Source organism: Phascolarctos cinereus, unplaced genomic scaffold (genome assembly GCF_003287225.1).
Source record: "Phascolarctos cinereus isolate Bilbo 61053 unplaced genomic scaffold, phaCin_HiC Scaffold_5;HRSCAF=322, whole genome shotgun sequence".
In the NCBI taxonomy this organism is placed as follows: domain Eukaryota; kingdom Metazoa; phylum Chordata; class Mammalia; order Diprotodontia; family Phascolarctidae; genus Phascolarctos; species Phascolarctos cinereus.
Window position 1 is genome coordinate 263,825,661 of NW_027555958.1, and position 14,407 is coordinate 263,840,067.

Consider the following 14,407-nt stretch of genomic DNA (forward strand, 5'->3'; position numbering starts at 1 on the left):
TTATTGAAATCCTTGGTTTCTTTCAAAATTCAGGTCAAACTCCACTTTCTGCATGAAGCCTTTTCAAATCCCTGCAGTTACTAGTGCCCTCCCCCTTAATTGCCTTCTATTTATCTTGAATGTGTGTGTGTGTGTGTGTGTGTGCACACTCACATGTGCACATTTACAGGTTTATGTTGTCTCCTATTGAAATGTAAACAGGGACTATTTAACTGTCTTTGTTTCTCTGGAATTTAGAGCAAATTCTAGTATTCTAGTAAATGCCTAAGAACGTTTATTGATTGACTGACCATAAAAGAAGCTGTGTGATATGGAAGACAAGAAGAGAATAATCATATGTTTCAGAGCACATGCCCACAAGCTATGCCAAAGACTAGTTTGAAAATAAGGGAAAAAATCAGACTGTTTGGTAATCATTTAGCTGACTAATGCAAAAAGCATACTTTAAATGAAGCCCTGACCCATTTAACCAATTTCAGTCAAAATAGGAAATTTCCACCACCTGTGGAATCTGTTGTCATTTTATATCTTTAAATACAAAATTTTGTCATTTTTATATCTTTGTAAATACAGCCTTTAAGGAATAATGGTAAGATAAAATTGTCCTATAATTTCAGTGCGTCTCTACCAAATAAGTAGTTAGAACCACAAGGTATGTCTAGAACTAAGGAGAAGGGAACAGGTATGAGAGATGTTGTGGAGGCAAAAACAAGATTTGGCAACTGACAAGGTAAGCGGGGTAAGGGAGAATAAGGAGTCAAGAAAGGACTTCTTAATTTTGATGAGAACACCAGAAGAGAAAGCTTTCAGATTTTCAGTGATCCTGAGGGTTCTGAAATTTTGAGATACTGCTGGGCTCAGGGTAAAGGAAAACGTGGTGGAAACTCGCCATTCAGAACTCCAGGGGCCAGACTTATAGGTTCACAGTGTGGAAGGAGAGGTTCCAAAGTCCAAGGAACTTAGCAAATCACTAAGAGTAAAGAGATGAGGGAGCATGTTTAAAAGAATACTAGGAGGGGTGGACCTCCTTTGTCCTGTGACACAGTTGGTGTCTGGTTCCAGACATTATATAGAACCATAAAAGGATCAGGAAAATAGGGAATAGCTCTCAGCAATCAGGGAACTTGGCTAGACAAAGGAAAAACATATAGAGGGGCTTTTGCGCACCAATAGCACAGTAGAATTTAATAGCACAATATAGCAGCCAAAATAAAAATGCAGCTATCTCAGGTTTCAGTATCAGAGTGTCTAGAGTAAAAGCAATGATATTCCCATTAGAGCCCACACTAGTCAGATCATAATGGGAGTATTCTGTTCAGTTCTAAGAACCACATTTTAGGAAGGAGAGTAAAAAACAGGGACACAAATAGAACAGAGTCGGTAAAGGGAGATTTTATATGCTCTTCTGTATCTGTTGTGCAGCTAGATGGCTCAGTGGATAGAGCACTGGGCCTAGAGTTGGGAAGATTTAAGTTCAAATCTGACCTCAGACACTCACTAGATATACAGTCCTGCATAAGTCACTTAACTTCTGTTTGTCTAATCTACTGGAGAAGGAAATGGCAAATCAGTCCAGTATCTTTGCCAAGAAAACAGATCACGAAGACTCACGCACAACTAAACAACCACATCTGTTGTGTAGGTGCTGAAAGGAAGCAGGATGACTCCAAAGTCAGTCAAGGGTCCAAAGGCTAGTCCTTATATACCTACAAAATTTTTTTTCTGCCCTAGCAATTTGTGTGTGAATTTTATAGGTTACAAGCCCCACATTTGTACCTCCATTAAAAGATATAACCCAGGAAAGGAGCAGAATGTGTCAGCATATCACTGTAAATGTGTGAGTGTATTTGTGGCATCTAAAATTCAAATGAACAAATTTAATTTGACAGACATTTATTGTGTACCTGCTATGTACCCAAAAAAATGAATAAGAAAAATCTTATTAGACCATAAGTTATTCAAGGGTAAATAATGTATTTTACTCTACTTTGTACTCCCCTTACCATATTGCATGCAGTAAACACTCAAATTCTGTTGAATTGAATACAAAAAGGAATAAGATATCGCTTTTGCTTTTAAACCCAATTCACTCTTAAGTTAAGATATCACCCTTGTGATGTCATTGGTCCTTTTCCAGAATGAAGGACGAACAACAACAAGAAGAAGAAGCTAAGGAAACAAGATAATGCACAACACACAAGACAAATCAAATGGTATAAATAAATTGTGAGTATGCATAAGGAAAGAACAAAGTACAACAGGAATACTAGGAATCACTCAGGGACAGATGAGTAGATATGTTCTCACCTGCCAAGAGGCTACTGCATCCCTTTGTTTCCCAAATCCCCAAAGCAACATCACAGTTTTTTTTTTAATTTGTATTAACACAAACTGTGCCTTTAATGGGGACTGATGGAAAAATAACACAGAAAACTTGAACTAGCCTTAGAAGTCACCCAAAAGATTTAAATGGATTTAACATATTTTCATAATGAAAACCAATCAATATTGAATTATTTATTTTTGCTCAAAGTAATTTTCAATTCAGCAAAAGGTCAGTACTACCTGAACTCCAGCAGAGCTTCAGACCTTACGTAGTTGTTCAGGGAACATTAGCCCTGAATATTAGCCTTAACTTTCATGTATTGATTCCTACTACTAATCTCTCTTAACTAATCTCCCCTATGCCATTTTTTATCCTGTTGGATAACAATTTAAGAAGTTTTGTGCCTCCAGGTTCTGGCCCTAGTCTAGTGTCTAGAACCTAGACCTCATCCTACTGATTGAAACTGGTTGCTTAGTTTCATGTTTCTTGGGTTTTACCTTGATTGTGTCCTTGAATTGAGGCCTTGTCTCAAGCCCATCTAGTTTCCTATTTCTAGCTACTGCTTTTGTTCTGCCTTAAGTAAAAACTACAGATGCTAGTTCCAGAGATCCCTATCCCATGTTCTGTCTCCTGTTTTAAGTCATAAATAACCCAGAGTTTTGAGTAATGTTCATTTGATACAGTGCATATAATGTAAAAGCTAAGCACTTTATAAAAGGGGTATAAGATGAGGACTCACACAAACTCATACAAATAATAAAAGCTCTAATATGATGTCTACAGAATGGAGAAAAAATAATGGCCTGAATAGACATGCCCATGAACAGCACAATTTCTGGTAATGGTTAATGACTGAAACAGAGAAGACTAGTAAGCAAACTGATGAAGCCTTAATCTGGAGCAACCCTCTCTTTCCAACCTTGTCTTCCAGTGCTTCTTCCAGGCAATCCACAGATATGACGTGTGACCCTCTTTCCTGCATAGCAGAGAAGCTAGAAATGTTCCATTCAGTGGAGAGGTATCCTATGTACATGGACACTCAGAAGCTTCTCCAGCATGCAGACAGAGATCAGAACTTCTCCCCGAAATCAGAGGGTGGAGTCGCCCTTCAGCAAGGCTGACATGCACAACAAAATAGATTGAGAGACCAGGACTACTTCAGCAAGGCTATGCTAAATTTCTTTGAGAGATGCAAGCCTGGCAAGAGCGTTAGGTGTAGTGAGGTACTGTTGCATAATAGAATGAGTGCTGACCTGTGGGATCAGGAAACTCGGACTATCTTTGTCACTAATTAGCTGCCTTAGGGAAGTCACTGCCCCTCTCTAGGGCTTACTTTTCTCAATTTATTAAACAAAAGGGTTAGATTAGCTGGCCTCTAAGGACCCTTCCAGGACTGACATTTTGTGAATATGACTGGGGTATATTTTCACTTCAAAGATATTGGGACATGTGTATCTACATACCCCTTGCACACTGAAATGGACTGAAGGATGAAACCAATACCTTGGAAAGGGGTATGGAAGAGAGAGAATTTGGTAGCAGCAAATGGCTTGGAGAGTTGTCACGTAATGATATTGGAAATAGCTCTTTTCATCCCAAGAAGCTTTAGATTTTTCAGCTTAAGTTTGATGGGGAAAAAAGGGACACTGGGTTGGGAGTAAGCATTTATATAGGGCTTACTGCATTTGATCCTCACAACAACCCTGGAAAGTAGGTACTGTTATTATCTCCATTTTACAGTTGAGGAAACTGAGGTAGACAGAAGTTAAGTGATTTGCCCAGAGTCACACAGCTAGTAAATGCCTGAGGCTGTATTTAAACTCAGGTCTTCCTTACTGCAGGCCCAGCATTCTATCTACTGCACCACCTAGATGCCTTTATAAAGATCACTTTTATTTTCTCAAAGTTGAGCTGTTTCAATTCATAACCCTACTTACATGAAAGGAACTCATTGTTAACTGAATGAAGAGTCTTATATGTTTTGGAGAACCTTGAACTTGTTCATCAGTAACAAAGGAGAAGACTATCTCATGGACACCCAGCAAAGGAATAAGGACCAGTGTTGATCTTGCCAACCTAAAAATTATAAACAGAGTAACTGTTAGATATAGTAATATTCAGAAATGGCAAACCAGTAAATTGGAGGTATACTGATGGATTTTTGTATTGTAACTGCCCAGACCAGTTGTTGCCATACTATACCCTTTCTTAGCTATACCCCTTTCTCCAATTTTGTTTACTACTACTAGTGGGAAGAAGAAGTGGGAGGGGGTTACAAGACCTTCAGAGCTGTACCATGCCTAGGGTCTTTATTGTCAGCATGCCACCCAGCTCAGGAACTTCTTCAAGCAGTCCCTGTCTGTTACTTAGCTTTTTTCCCCCAAGTGGTAAAATATAGGCAAGCCATCTACTAGACATGCATTTAATTTACATTGTAAGATTTGACCTTCTAACCAGTTATGAAATATATTCCATATCATGTTTTTAGCAAATGGTGCTTCTGGACTCATAGGAGTGGTTGGAAGTTTCGCAGTGAAAATGTATTATTTTCTTTTAACTTTCATAAAGTAAAATGAATTGTACTCAAAAGGTAACTTGAAATGAAAAAGAAAGTGTGAATATTTTCTCCAAGAAAACATTTTAGAAGCTCACATGGTGTGAAATATTCTTCACACATTGTAACTGTGAAACATCTCAAAATTCAATTTATAATTAAACATTTCGAGGTCTGTGACAGTCATCATATCAAAATATGATATCAGTGACAGATATGAGTTATCTTCTTCTGAGAGGCTGGAGGGATATTCCTTTTCAAACTCCCATTAATTTACTTTCTGCTGCTACTTAGTAGCATATATAAGCAGAATTATTTGACAAAACCATAGCTCCCTTCAATCCACATCTATGCATTTGGGAACCATTTAGAAAAGGATATTTCCTGGCCTCTGGCAATACAGAAGGACTGCGCTGATCATAACATCCCTCATGTAAGTCCTCTCCTCTCTACTCACAAAGTTACCATCCTAATTTAACTCTCATTATCTCTTTCTTGAATCATTGGAATCATCTTCTAACTAGCCTCCTTGCATCAATTCTCTCCCAATCCAATCTAATTTCCAATTGGCTGCCAAGGTGATTTATGTAAAGTTTAGATCTGACAATATCACCCCCCTCCCAATTCAATAAACTCCAACAGTTCTCTATTACCTCTAGGATCAGTTGTAAAGTCTTCATTTGCTATTCATAACTTGGCATCTTCCTACCTCTGATCATCATACATTTATCACCTACAGCTGATGGGTTCAATGGTTCTAGGGACCTAGTAGGCATTCAGTCAAATATAGGAATATAATCAGAATGGTTCAGGACCAGTTCTCCTACTGAATATCTAGAAATAGTTTATTTTAGCAAAGTATAGAATCATAAAATCTCACAGTTGAAAGGGATCCCAGAGGTCATCTTATGAACATAATTCTGGAGCTAGAAGAGACCAACAATAAAGGCTCCATGCCCTCTACAATGTATTGAACAAGAGATTATCTAACCTTTACTTGAAGACTTTCAGTTGTGCTAAAGGTTTAAATACTTCTCAGTCTGAATCAGTTTCTTATCTCTTCTCACTCTAAAGAACAGTTGGTGCACATTACGAGGAGAGAATTAAGTAAGGTCTTTTTTTTCTATTGTTTACTCTGTTTGAAGACCAAGAACTTTACTCTCTATGGCACATGTAGATATATCTAGAAAGTGCTGTTAAAGTGCCAAATGACTGGAAGAAACTAGGCAGAGCACTGTTTTGCCTTAGAAAGGTTTCAATATGTAACTCTGGATTCAAGTCTGGATCATTTGCATGAGACCGTCCTTGTTGGTGGGCAGGAACTTTCATGCCCATATCAATGACAGCGGATCTGAGAGCCTAGGATTATTGAGATGTTCTTCTTTTGGCTTCTTGCTGCAAGAGAGGACACATGTGAGTCCAGATCCTCTTCATAGGGAAACCTTTTTATGCTCCTCTTGAGTCTTGTATATGAAAATTAAATTTTCTATTCAGCTCTGGGTTTTTCATCAAGAATTCTTGAAAGTCCTTTGTTGAATGTCCATTTTCCCTCCTGAAGTTCAGTTTTACTGGGTAGGTAATTCTTAGTTGTAATCCTAACTACTTTGCCCTCCTGAACATCATCCAAGCCCTCTGATCCTTTAATGTAAAAGTTGTTAAATCTTGTGTTTTCCTGACTGTGGCTTCACAATTCTTGAATTGTTTCTTTCTGGCTGCTTGTAATAGTCTCCCCTTGACCTGGGAGCTCTGGAATTTGGTTATAATATTTTCATTTTGGGTCAGGAGGTGATCAGTGGATTCTTTCAATTTCTATTTTACCCTCTAGGTCTAGAATATCAGGGCAGTTTTCCTTGATAATTTCTTGGCTTTGTTTGGTTTTTTTTAAGCAATTGGAGTTCAGTGACTTGCCCAGGGTCACACAGCTAGTAAGTGTCAAGTGTTGGTCTGAGGCCATTCCCTGATAATTTCTTGAAAGGCTTTTTTGTACCATGACTTTCAGATAGTCCAACAATTTTAAAATTATTTCTCCTCAATCTACTTTCCAGGTCAGTTGTTTTTCCAATGAGATGTTTCATGTTATCTTCCATTTTTTTATTCTTTTGGTTTCATTTTATTGTTTCTTGATTTCTCATAATGTCATTAGCTTCTATTTGCTTAATTATAATTTTTAAGGAATTATTTTCTTCAGTGAATTTTTGTGCCTCTTTTTTTCATTTGACCAATTTTGCTTTTCAAGGCATTCTTTTCTTCATTTGCTTTTTGTGCCTTTTTTTTTTTTTACCATTTGGCCTAGTCTGATTTTTAAGATGTCATTTTTTCAGTATTTTTTGTGTCTCCTTTACTGTTGACTCTTTTTTTCATGATTTTCTTGCACCACTCTCATTTCTCTTCCCAATTTTTCTTCTATCTCTCTTGATTTTCAAAATCCTTTTTGAGCTCTTCCATGGCCTAAGACCAGTTCATATTTTTCTTGGAGGCTGTAGATGTTGGAGCTTTGACTTTCTTCTAATTGTGTGTTTTGATCTTCCTTGTCACCATAATAACTTTCTATGATCAGAATTTTTTTTTCTGTTGTTCATTTCTTGACTTTTAACTCTTTGTTAAAGTGGGGCTCTGCTTCCAAGGTGGAAGGTGTATGTCTCAAGTTTCAGGGATTTTGTGAAGCTATTTTCAGAGATACCTCTAGGGACCTGTAAGTTTTCAGTTCTTCCAAGGTGGTATGATCTAAGGAGAATATTTACTATTCTCCTGGCCTGTGCTCTGGTCTGTGAGCAACCACAAGCACTCTTTTCTGCCCTGGAAATGTAACAAATGTAACAAATGTCCCTGCTTCACTGTGGCAGCAAGCTTTGGTGTGCTAGTGCTCCTCCTCACCCTGGGACAGCCACCCAGGACTGTGACCTAGATCTGAGCTTGAGCAAAGCAACAGAGTCCTGCCCCCCAGTGGCAACAAAGAGACCCTGTAATCTGCTTCTGATCAATTTTTCAACCCCCTTACCATTTGTGGGTTGAGAACTCTGGAAGCAGATGCTGCTGCTGCTGTTTCAGTGGCTCCCAAGGTCTGCTCCTGGTTTGCTGGGGCCTGGTCTGTACTGGCACAGCCTGTACTCCACCCTCACCCAGGTGTGATAGACCTCTCCTGCTGACCTTCTAAGTTCTCTTTGAAGAGAAAATTATTTTGTGGGTTCTGCTGCTCTAGGAATTGTTTCATGGCGTTATTTAAAGCTATTCAGAGGGGTTTTAGGAGAGCTCAGGTGAGTCACTGCTTTTTTCCACCATCTTGACTCCACATCTGTTACTTATTTTTTTATATTTCAATCGTTTCCAGATATACTTGAAGTAATCACACCCCATCCTAACCTAGTGAGTCTTCCCTTGTATCAAAGAGAAGTGTTAAGCAAAACCAACTGGCATAGCCTCTTCTTCTGACAGTGTGACAACATTCCACATCTGTAATCTTTCATCTCTTTAAGAAAAGAAGGGAGTGGATTCCTTAACTCTTTTCTAGGATCAATTGGTCTGTACAATTCTATAGCATTTGACTTCATTTTAATATTCTTTGAATTTACATTATTACAGTTATGTTATTGTTTCCCTCTCATTTGATCCTCACAACAACCTTGTAAAGTAGGTGCTATTATTATTATTATTATTCTCATTTTACAGTCAAGAACACTGAGGCAGATAGAAGTTAAATGATTTGCCCAGGGTCACACAGTTATCTGAGGTTGGATTTGAACTCAGGTCTTCCAGACTGCAAGCCAAGTATTCTATCCACTGTGACAACTATTATAAGGATAATGCCCCTAATATTTGTCTTACTGGGTTATTGTAAGGATCAATGAGATGATATATGTAGAGTGCTTTGCAGAGCTTAAAGTGATATATAAATATCAGCTATTATTATTATTATTCCTTCTTTTTTTTTTTAAATTTTAGGCAATTGGGGTTAAGTGACTTGCCCAGGGTCACACAGCTAGTAAGTGTCAAGTGTCTGGTCTGAGGCCGGATTTGAACTCAGGTACTCCTGACTTCAGGGCCAGTGCTCTATCCACTGCACCACCTAGCTGCCCCTATTATTATTCCTTCTTCAAGGTATCCTGTTTTAGAAGGCTCTGGATGCTATGTTGTTTTAAACCCAATATATTATGCCTGACAACTTAGGAATATAGATGCTTATTTATGCCAACAGTCCTCTTGGTCCACTTACCTGTATTTATAATCACTGAAGCACATTTGATGGGCTTTGAGCTTAGATATGAGCAACTTGAGAATTTTCAGGAATATGAAAAAATTGATCTATGAAAAGAACAAACATGAGTAAGTAACGTAATTCTACTCAATCACTTACTCTCAGACTTCTAAATCAGGACACTGTAGTGGTCACTTACACATCTCTACCTCAAAATACTTCTCTTTCTTTTAAGTCTACTCCATTTCAAGAGTTCTCTCTCTGATGAAGACTTCCCTGATCCTGCTGGTTGAAAGTATTCTCCCTTTCCCTTTAAAACTTCCTCTAGGGATCTGTCCCTGGTGCTTATCCTAATTCTCCCATGTTTCACAATTACATGAGTGGGGACTGTATCTTTTCATCCTTGTATCTCCAGTGCCTCACATTGTGTCTGGGACATAATAGGTTTTTAGGAAACACATGTCAAGTTGGAAACCCAAGACAGACTTAGATTTTAGCTGATAAGCATTTAAATAATATTTTGCTTGGCTTTTTTTCTTCCTTCTTTCCTTCCTTCCTTCCTTTCTCTTTCTTTCTTCCTTCTTTCCTTTCTCTTCCTTCCTTCCTTCCTTTCTTCCTCCCTTCCCTCCTTTCCTTCTTTCTTTCTTTCCTAGACCTGTGATCTCATCTGTGTAATAAACTCCAGGTAAGAAACATCCTCTATCAATGCAAATTACAGTTATTTTGCAACTTAAGAGAGAAGCCTGGACTCATAATGAAAAATGCTATCCACATTCAGAAAAAGAACTGATAGAATCTGAATGCAGATAGAAGCATACCATTTTTCACTTTATTTTTTGTGGGTGAGTTTGGTTTGTTTCTTCTTTCATAACATGACTAATATGGAAATATGTTTTACATTATTGCACATATTTAACCTATATCAAATTGCTTGTTGTCTCAGGGAGGGGGAAGTTGAGGGAGAAAGGGAAAACATTTGAAACTCAAAAAATTTTTAAATGACTGTTAAAAAATGGTCTTTGCATGTAATTGGGAAAAATACTATTAAAAATACTAGTTTTTTTAAAGAGAGAGTTTCCTGGTGAGAAGTTATGTTGACTTGCCTAGGGTCACATAGTCAGTATGTTTCAGAGGTAAGAAATGAAACCAGATCTTCTTGTCTCCAAGAGCATCTCTCTATCCATTATACCACACTGCTTCTCACTAAACCACATAATCCTGTTTTAAATGCCATTGAATTAAAATAGTAGAAGAGTCCTTGAGAGGTCATATTTTGCATTCTGTTTCTAGGAAAGGCTTCATTTAAAACAACTGAAAATTTGTGGAAGATAACTATCTATTATTTTCCTGAATATCCCTGCCATTAATATATCCCAGAACCTATAACCATTAACTTAAATGTCGTACTTTAAATGTGAGATTCTTGTCTACAACAGATGTTAATGGTGTCTAACTCCATTATACAATCTTAGCAAATGCCATTACTTTGACCCAATTATGTCTACTGGAATCACTGTTAATAAGAACTCATCAGTGGGTGAAGGGTGGAGTGACGGGAATAACCAATGATGTTATTAGTGCAGATCCACAGAATTGTCTATAGAACCCAAGTTAGCAGCCACTCTCTGGGAATCCAAACTACCAGTGTGAATACCAAATGGGGGATCAGCCCAGAGAGAGTGCTACACAGAAATATAGATAAGATGCTCCAAGCTCATGCTCTAAGACAGGTAAAGGTGCCTAAGCTGAAACCTAACTGCTTTAATATAATAAATTCATTTCCATATTAGGCCTTCCTCTTAAGAAATGCAAAGCAGCTTCCCACCCGATTCTGCTGAAGCAGGGAAACTATGTAAGAGGTTATTGCAACAATCCAGGAAAGTGATGATGAGGCCTCTTTCCCCAATTTTCTCTGTGCCTCTATTTCTCTTTGTCTCTGTCTCTCTATGTCTCTGTCTCCTTCTAGAGAGTAAGCTAACTAGCACAGTAGATAGAGTGCTTGATCTTGAGTCAGCAAGATGTAAGGTTAAACCTGACCTCAGATATTTACCAGCTATGTGACCTTTAACTTCTATGCTCCAGGAAAATGGGAAAGACAATAAAACCAATCTCCCAGGGTTATTGTGAGGATAAAATGAACTAATATTTATATCTTAAGGTGCTATATAAATGATAAGTTATTATTTCTCTCTCTGTACACACATATATAATATGCATATACATACACACACACACTATATGTGTGTGTGTGTGTGTGTGTGTGTGTGTGTGTGTGTATGATATGACCCTGAGCAAGTCACTTAACCCTGCTTGCCCTAGTTTCCTCATCTGTAAAGTGAGCTGGTAAAGGAAATGGCAAGTTAGTCCAGTAACCTTTGCCAAGAATACCCCAAATGGGGTCATGAAGAGTTGGACATAATTGAAATGACTGAAAAACAAGTATGTATATGTGTGTATACAAGAACCCACATTGTTTTGAACTTCTTATAAGGATAACCTGAGAGGAAATAAGCAGTAGGGATTTCTCCTGGACTTGTGCTTTTTTTCAGAAAGAACAGACACTCAGCCTGGGCATTAGCAGAAAACTCTCTAGATTTGCTCCCTAAGGGTCTGAACTTGCCACCACCAAGGTAGAAGGTAGGCAATGCACGAGGTCATCCTAGCTTTTCTGTTTTTCAACTCTCATGTGGTTGGGTGTCCTAACCTTACATATTTAGTCATCATCTAGCACACTTATAAAATCTTTATCTTTGCAGATAGGACATGCCAGGTACAACACTCTGTTCTTTATGGTTTGACTCCTTTACATGGAGCAGTTTGGGACTGAGAGACAGAAGAACAATTTTTGTATAAAGAAATTAACTGTCAAAGGACATAAGGTATTGCCTCTTTCATAGGTGAGTAGTTTTGTTCCCAAAGTAAGTGGGAGAAGAACTTCAGTTTAGTTGCTAAAATCCTATTTAAAAAACAACATAGAGGCTTAGATCATTTTGTAAAGGATGTAGCGTAATGCCTCTGTTGTATGTGAAAAGTATGGTGATTTAAAGGGACAAGGAAAAAATTTAAGTATGAACAAACTGTTTTCAAGGATACAAGCTCTGAGACAGAGCATTGTGGTCCCTGAGCTAATTTGCATATAACTCTTGCAAAATATAAGAGGAAAAACACCACAAAATGAGAAATCACAAGTGTTTGAAAACTGTAGGATAATTAAAAGTATTTATTGATTTGGTCAGTTTTGACTTTATAAGTGAAAAGTGAGTTGTTCAATACCAGGATGCTCAGATTTAAACCACTGAAGGCCATTTAAAAAAAATTGTCCAAAAAAGAAAAGAAAAGGCAAAGTGGTCAAGTGTGTTTGGAGTGGTTAAGATAATGGGCAGAAATAAGACTCAGCAGGGAATAGAAAATCAGCTTTGTCACAGCTCTGTGATGAGAGTAAGAGCAGTCAGGTAAAAGAGGACCTCAGCTATAGAATTCCTGCTTGACTGAAGAGTCTGGAGCTCTTTGGAAGAGTAGTTAAATTATAGTTACTTCCCTTCAGCATGACCTGTAGTGTGAGGTAAAGACTCTCCCAGGTGCCTCTAAGAGGGAAAAGTAGAAAGGAGAATGGCAGATTTTTTATTTTTTTTTTAAGGCAATTGGGTTAAGTAACTTGCCCAGGGTCACACAGCTAATAAGTGTCAAGTGTTTGGTCTGAGGTCACATTTGAACTCAGTTCCTCCTGACTTCAGGGCTGGTCCTTTATCCACTGCGCCCCCTCGCTGCCCCCAAGAAAGGCAGATTTTGCAACTGCATTGCTGTGTAAAAAGAAATATTGAGGCCTAATTAGACAATCAAGATGAAGAGAGTTCTAAGCTCATCTGTCTGGACAAGATAGTCAACTTGATGAGCTTTGTAGTTCTATGGCTTAAACATATCCAATTCAACAATGTAACACTTTTCCAATACCCTCCTGAGCCTGATCATAAGTTGAAAGAATTGTTCATGGTTTTTCCATTTGAGAATAGAAGAAAGGGGATTTGCCTAGATCGAGAGCAGTGAAGATCAGAAGAGGAACAGCAGAGAAGTGCTTTGTTTTATTCATGTGTTCATGAATTAACCCATAACATCTAGTCCTGTAGTCCAGAGTTATGTTACCCCAAGTGCATAGCTTTCCCTCATTCATATGCTTCTCTGCCAGATTTTTGTGTGTGCCCACTCTTCCACAGATGCTGAGTGTATTGGTGGGAGAATATAACCCAAGTCTATTTAGATTGTGGTTTGTTTATTATTTCTGTATTTAATTTATGGATACCTGATATCAGTCATCCCATTGCAAGTAAATCGTTATGTGTTTAAAATCTAAAAGTGTCATTATTGTAAATGTCTGGTTTTGTGTAAATAGAGAGCTAATGTGGTGAACAGAGATAATATATTCCCTCACGATAGGGTTACCCTTAGGATTCTGAGAGATATTGAATGTAGACATATTGTGATGGTCCTTCCTGGGAACCCAGATATTTCAAAGGGAAGGCAACCAGCCAGATAGTGATTAGGGGTCTACATATACTGTGTGGAGAGGTAAAAGGCACTAAAATGTGGAAGGTCCACACCAAGGACATCCCAGTTGGAGCTAGTTTAGCAGTGGCCATTTACCCACAATAACCCAATAGCTCTAGGATTCAGGGTTCCCCAGTGAAATCCCCAGGTTTTGTTTTAATTTCCAATTTCCCAATGAGTCTAAGTAAATGAGTGGCTTAGGGGCAGATTTTGGCAGCTCATATGTTTTGCTAGCCTTTTCATAAATGAGTTTCTCAAAGCCTCACAAATAGAAAATGAGCCTACTCAAAGTTTTATATCTTTTATAAAGTGCAGAATGTTTTCCTCACATCTGAAAAAATGAAAATATAGCCTGAGCAGGATGGGCCCTTATACCTCATCTTTGTAATTTCCCCATAAATGCTACAAATTTGCTGAAATCTGAAAGGGGGCATACCTTTACATCCTTAGAGTTATGTAGTGCTAGTCAATGAGGTATAGTGGATAGGAGGGTAGTCTCAAATTTAAAAAGACCTGAGTTCAAGTCCCAGCTCTGACATATACATATAGTTGTGCTTTATGTAAGCCATTCCACAGACCTCTTCATAAAGTAGTTTTTACATACTGAAAATGGGGAAGGGGGAAGAAAAAAGGGGACTGTGTGCCTGTGGGGAGAGGGGGAACAGGATTCAAGGATATGTGGGGGCCATAGACAGAGAAGGAAGAACAGGAAGAGGAACACATGGGGGTCTGGCCAGAACTGGGAGGAAATATGATGCGGGGAGGATAGAAACCAAGACAGGGCAGTGCAAAG

General features: G+C 38.3%; 1 protein-coding gene across 1 annotated transcript in view; it reads right to left on the bottom strand.

The window, feature by feature from the left end:
* The window catches only part of GLP2R (glucagon like peptide 2 receptor), a 61,656-nt gene that overhangs the window by 16,445 nt on the left and 30,804 nt on the right, over nucleotides 1–14,407 (bottom strand). The window contains exons 10-11 of the mRNA XM_078155701.1: nucleotides 9,091–9,179; nucleotides 4,264–4,402 (exon numbers count right to left, since the gene is read on the bottom strand). Of these exons, the coding sequence (XP_078011827.1) occupies nucleotides 4,264–4,402; nucleotides 9,091–9,179 (228 nt within the window). The remainder of the gene's footprint in view (nucleotides 1–4,263; nucleotides 4,403–9,090; nucleotides 9,180–14,407) is intronic.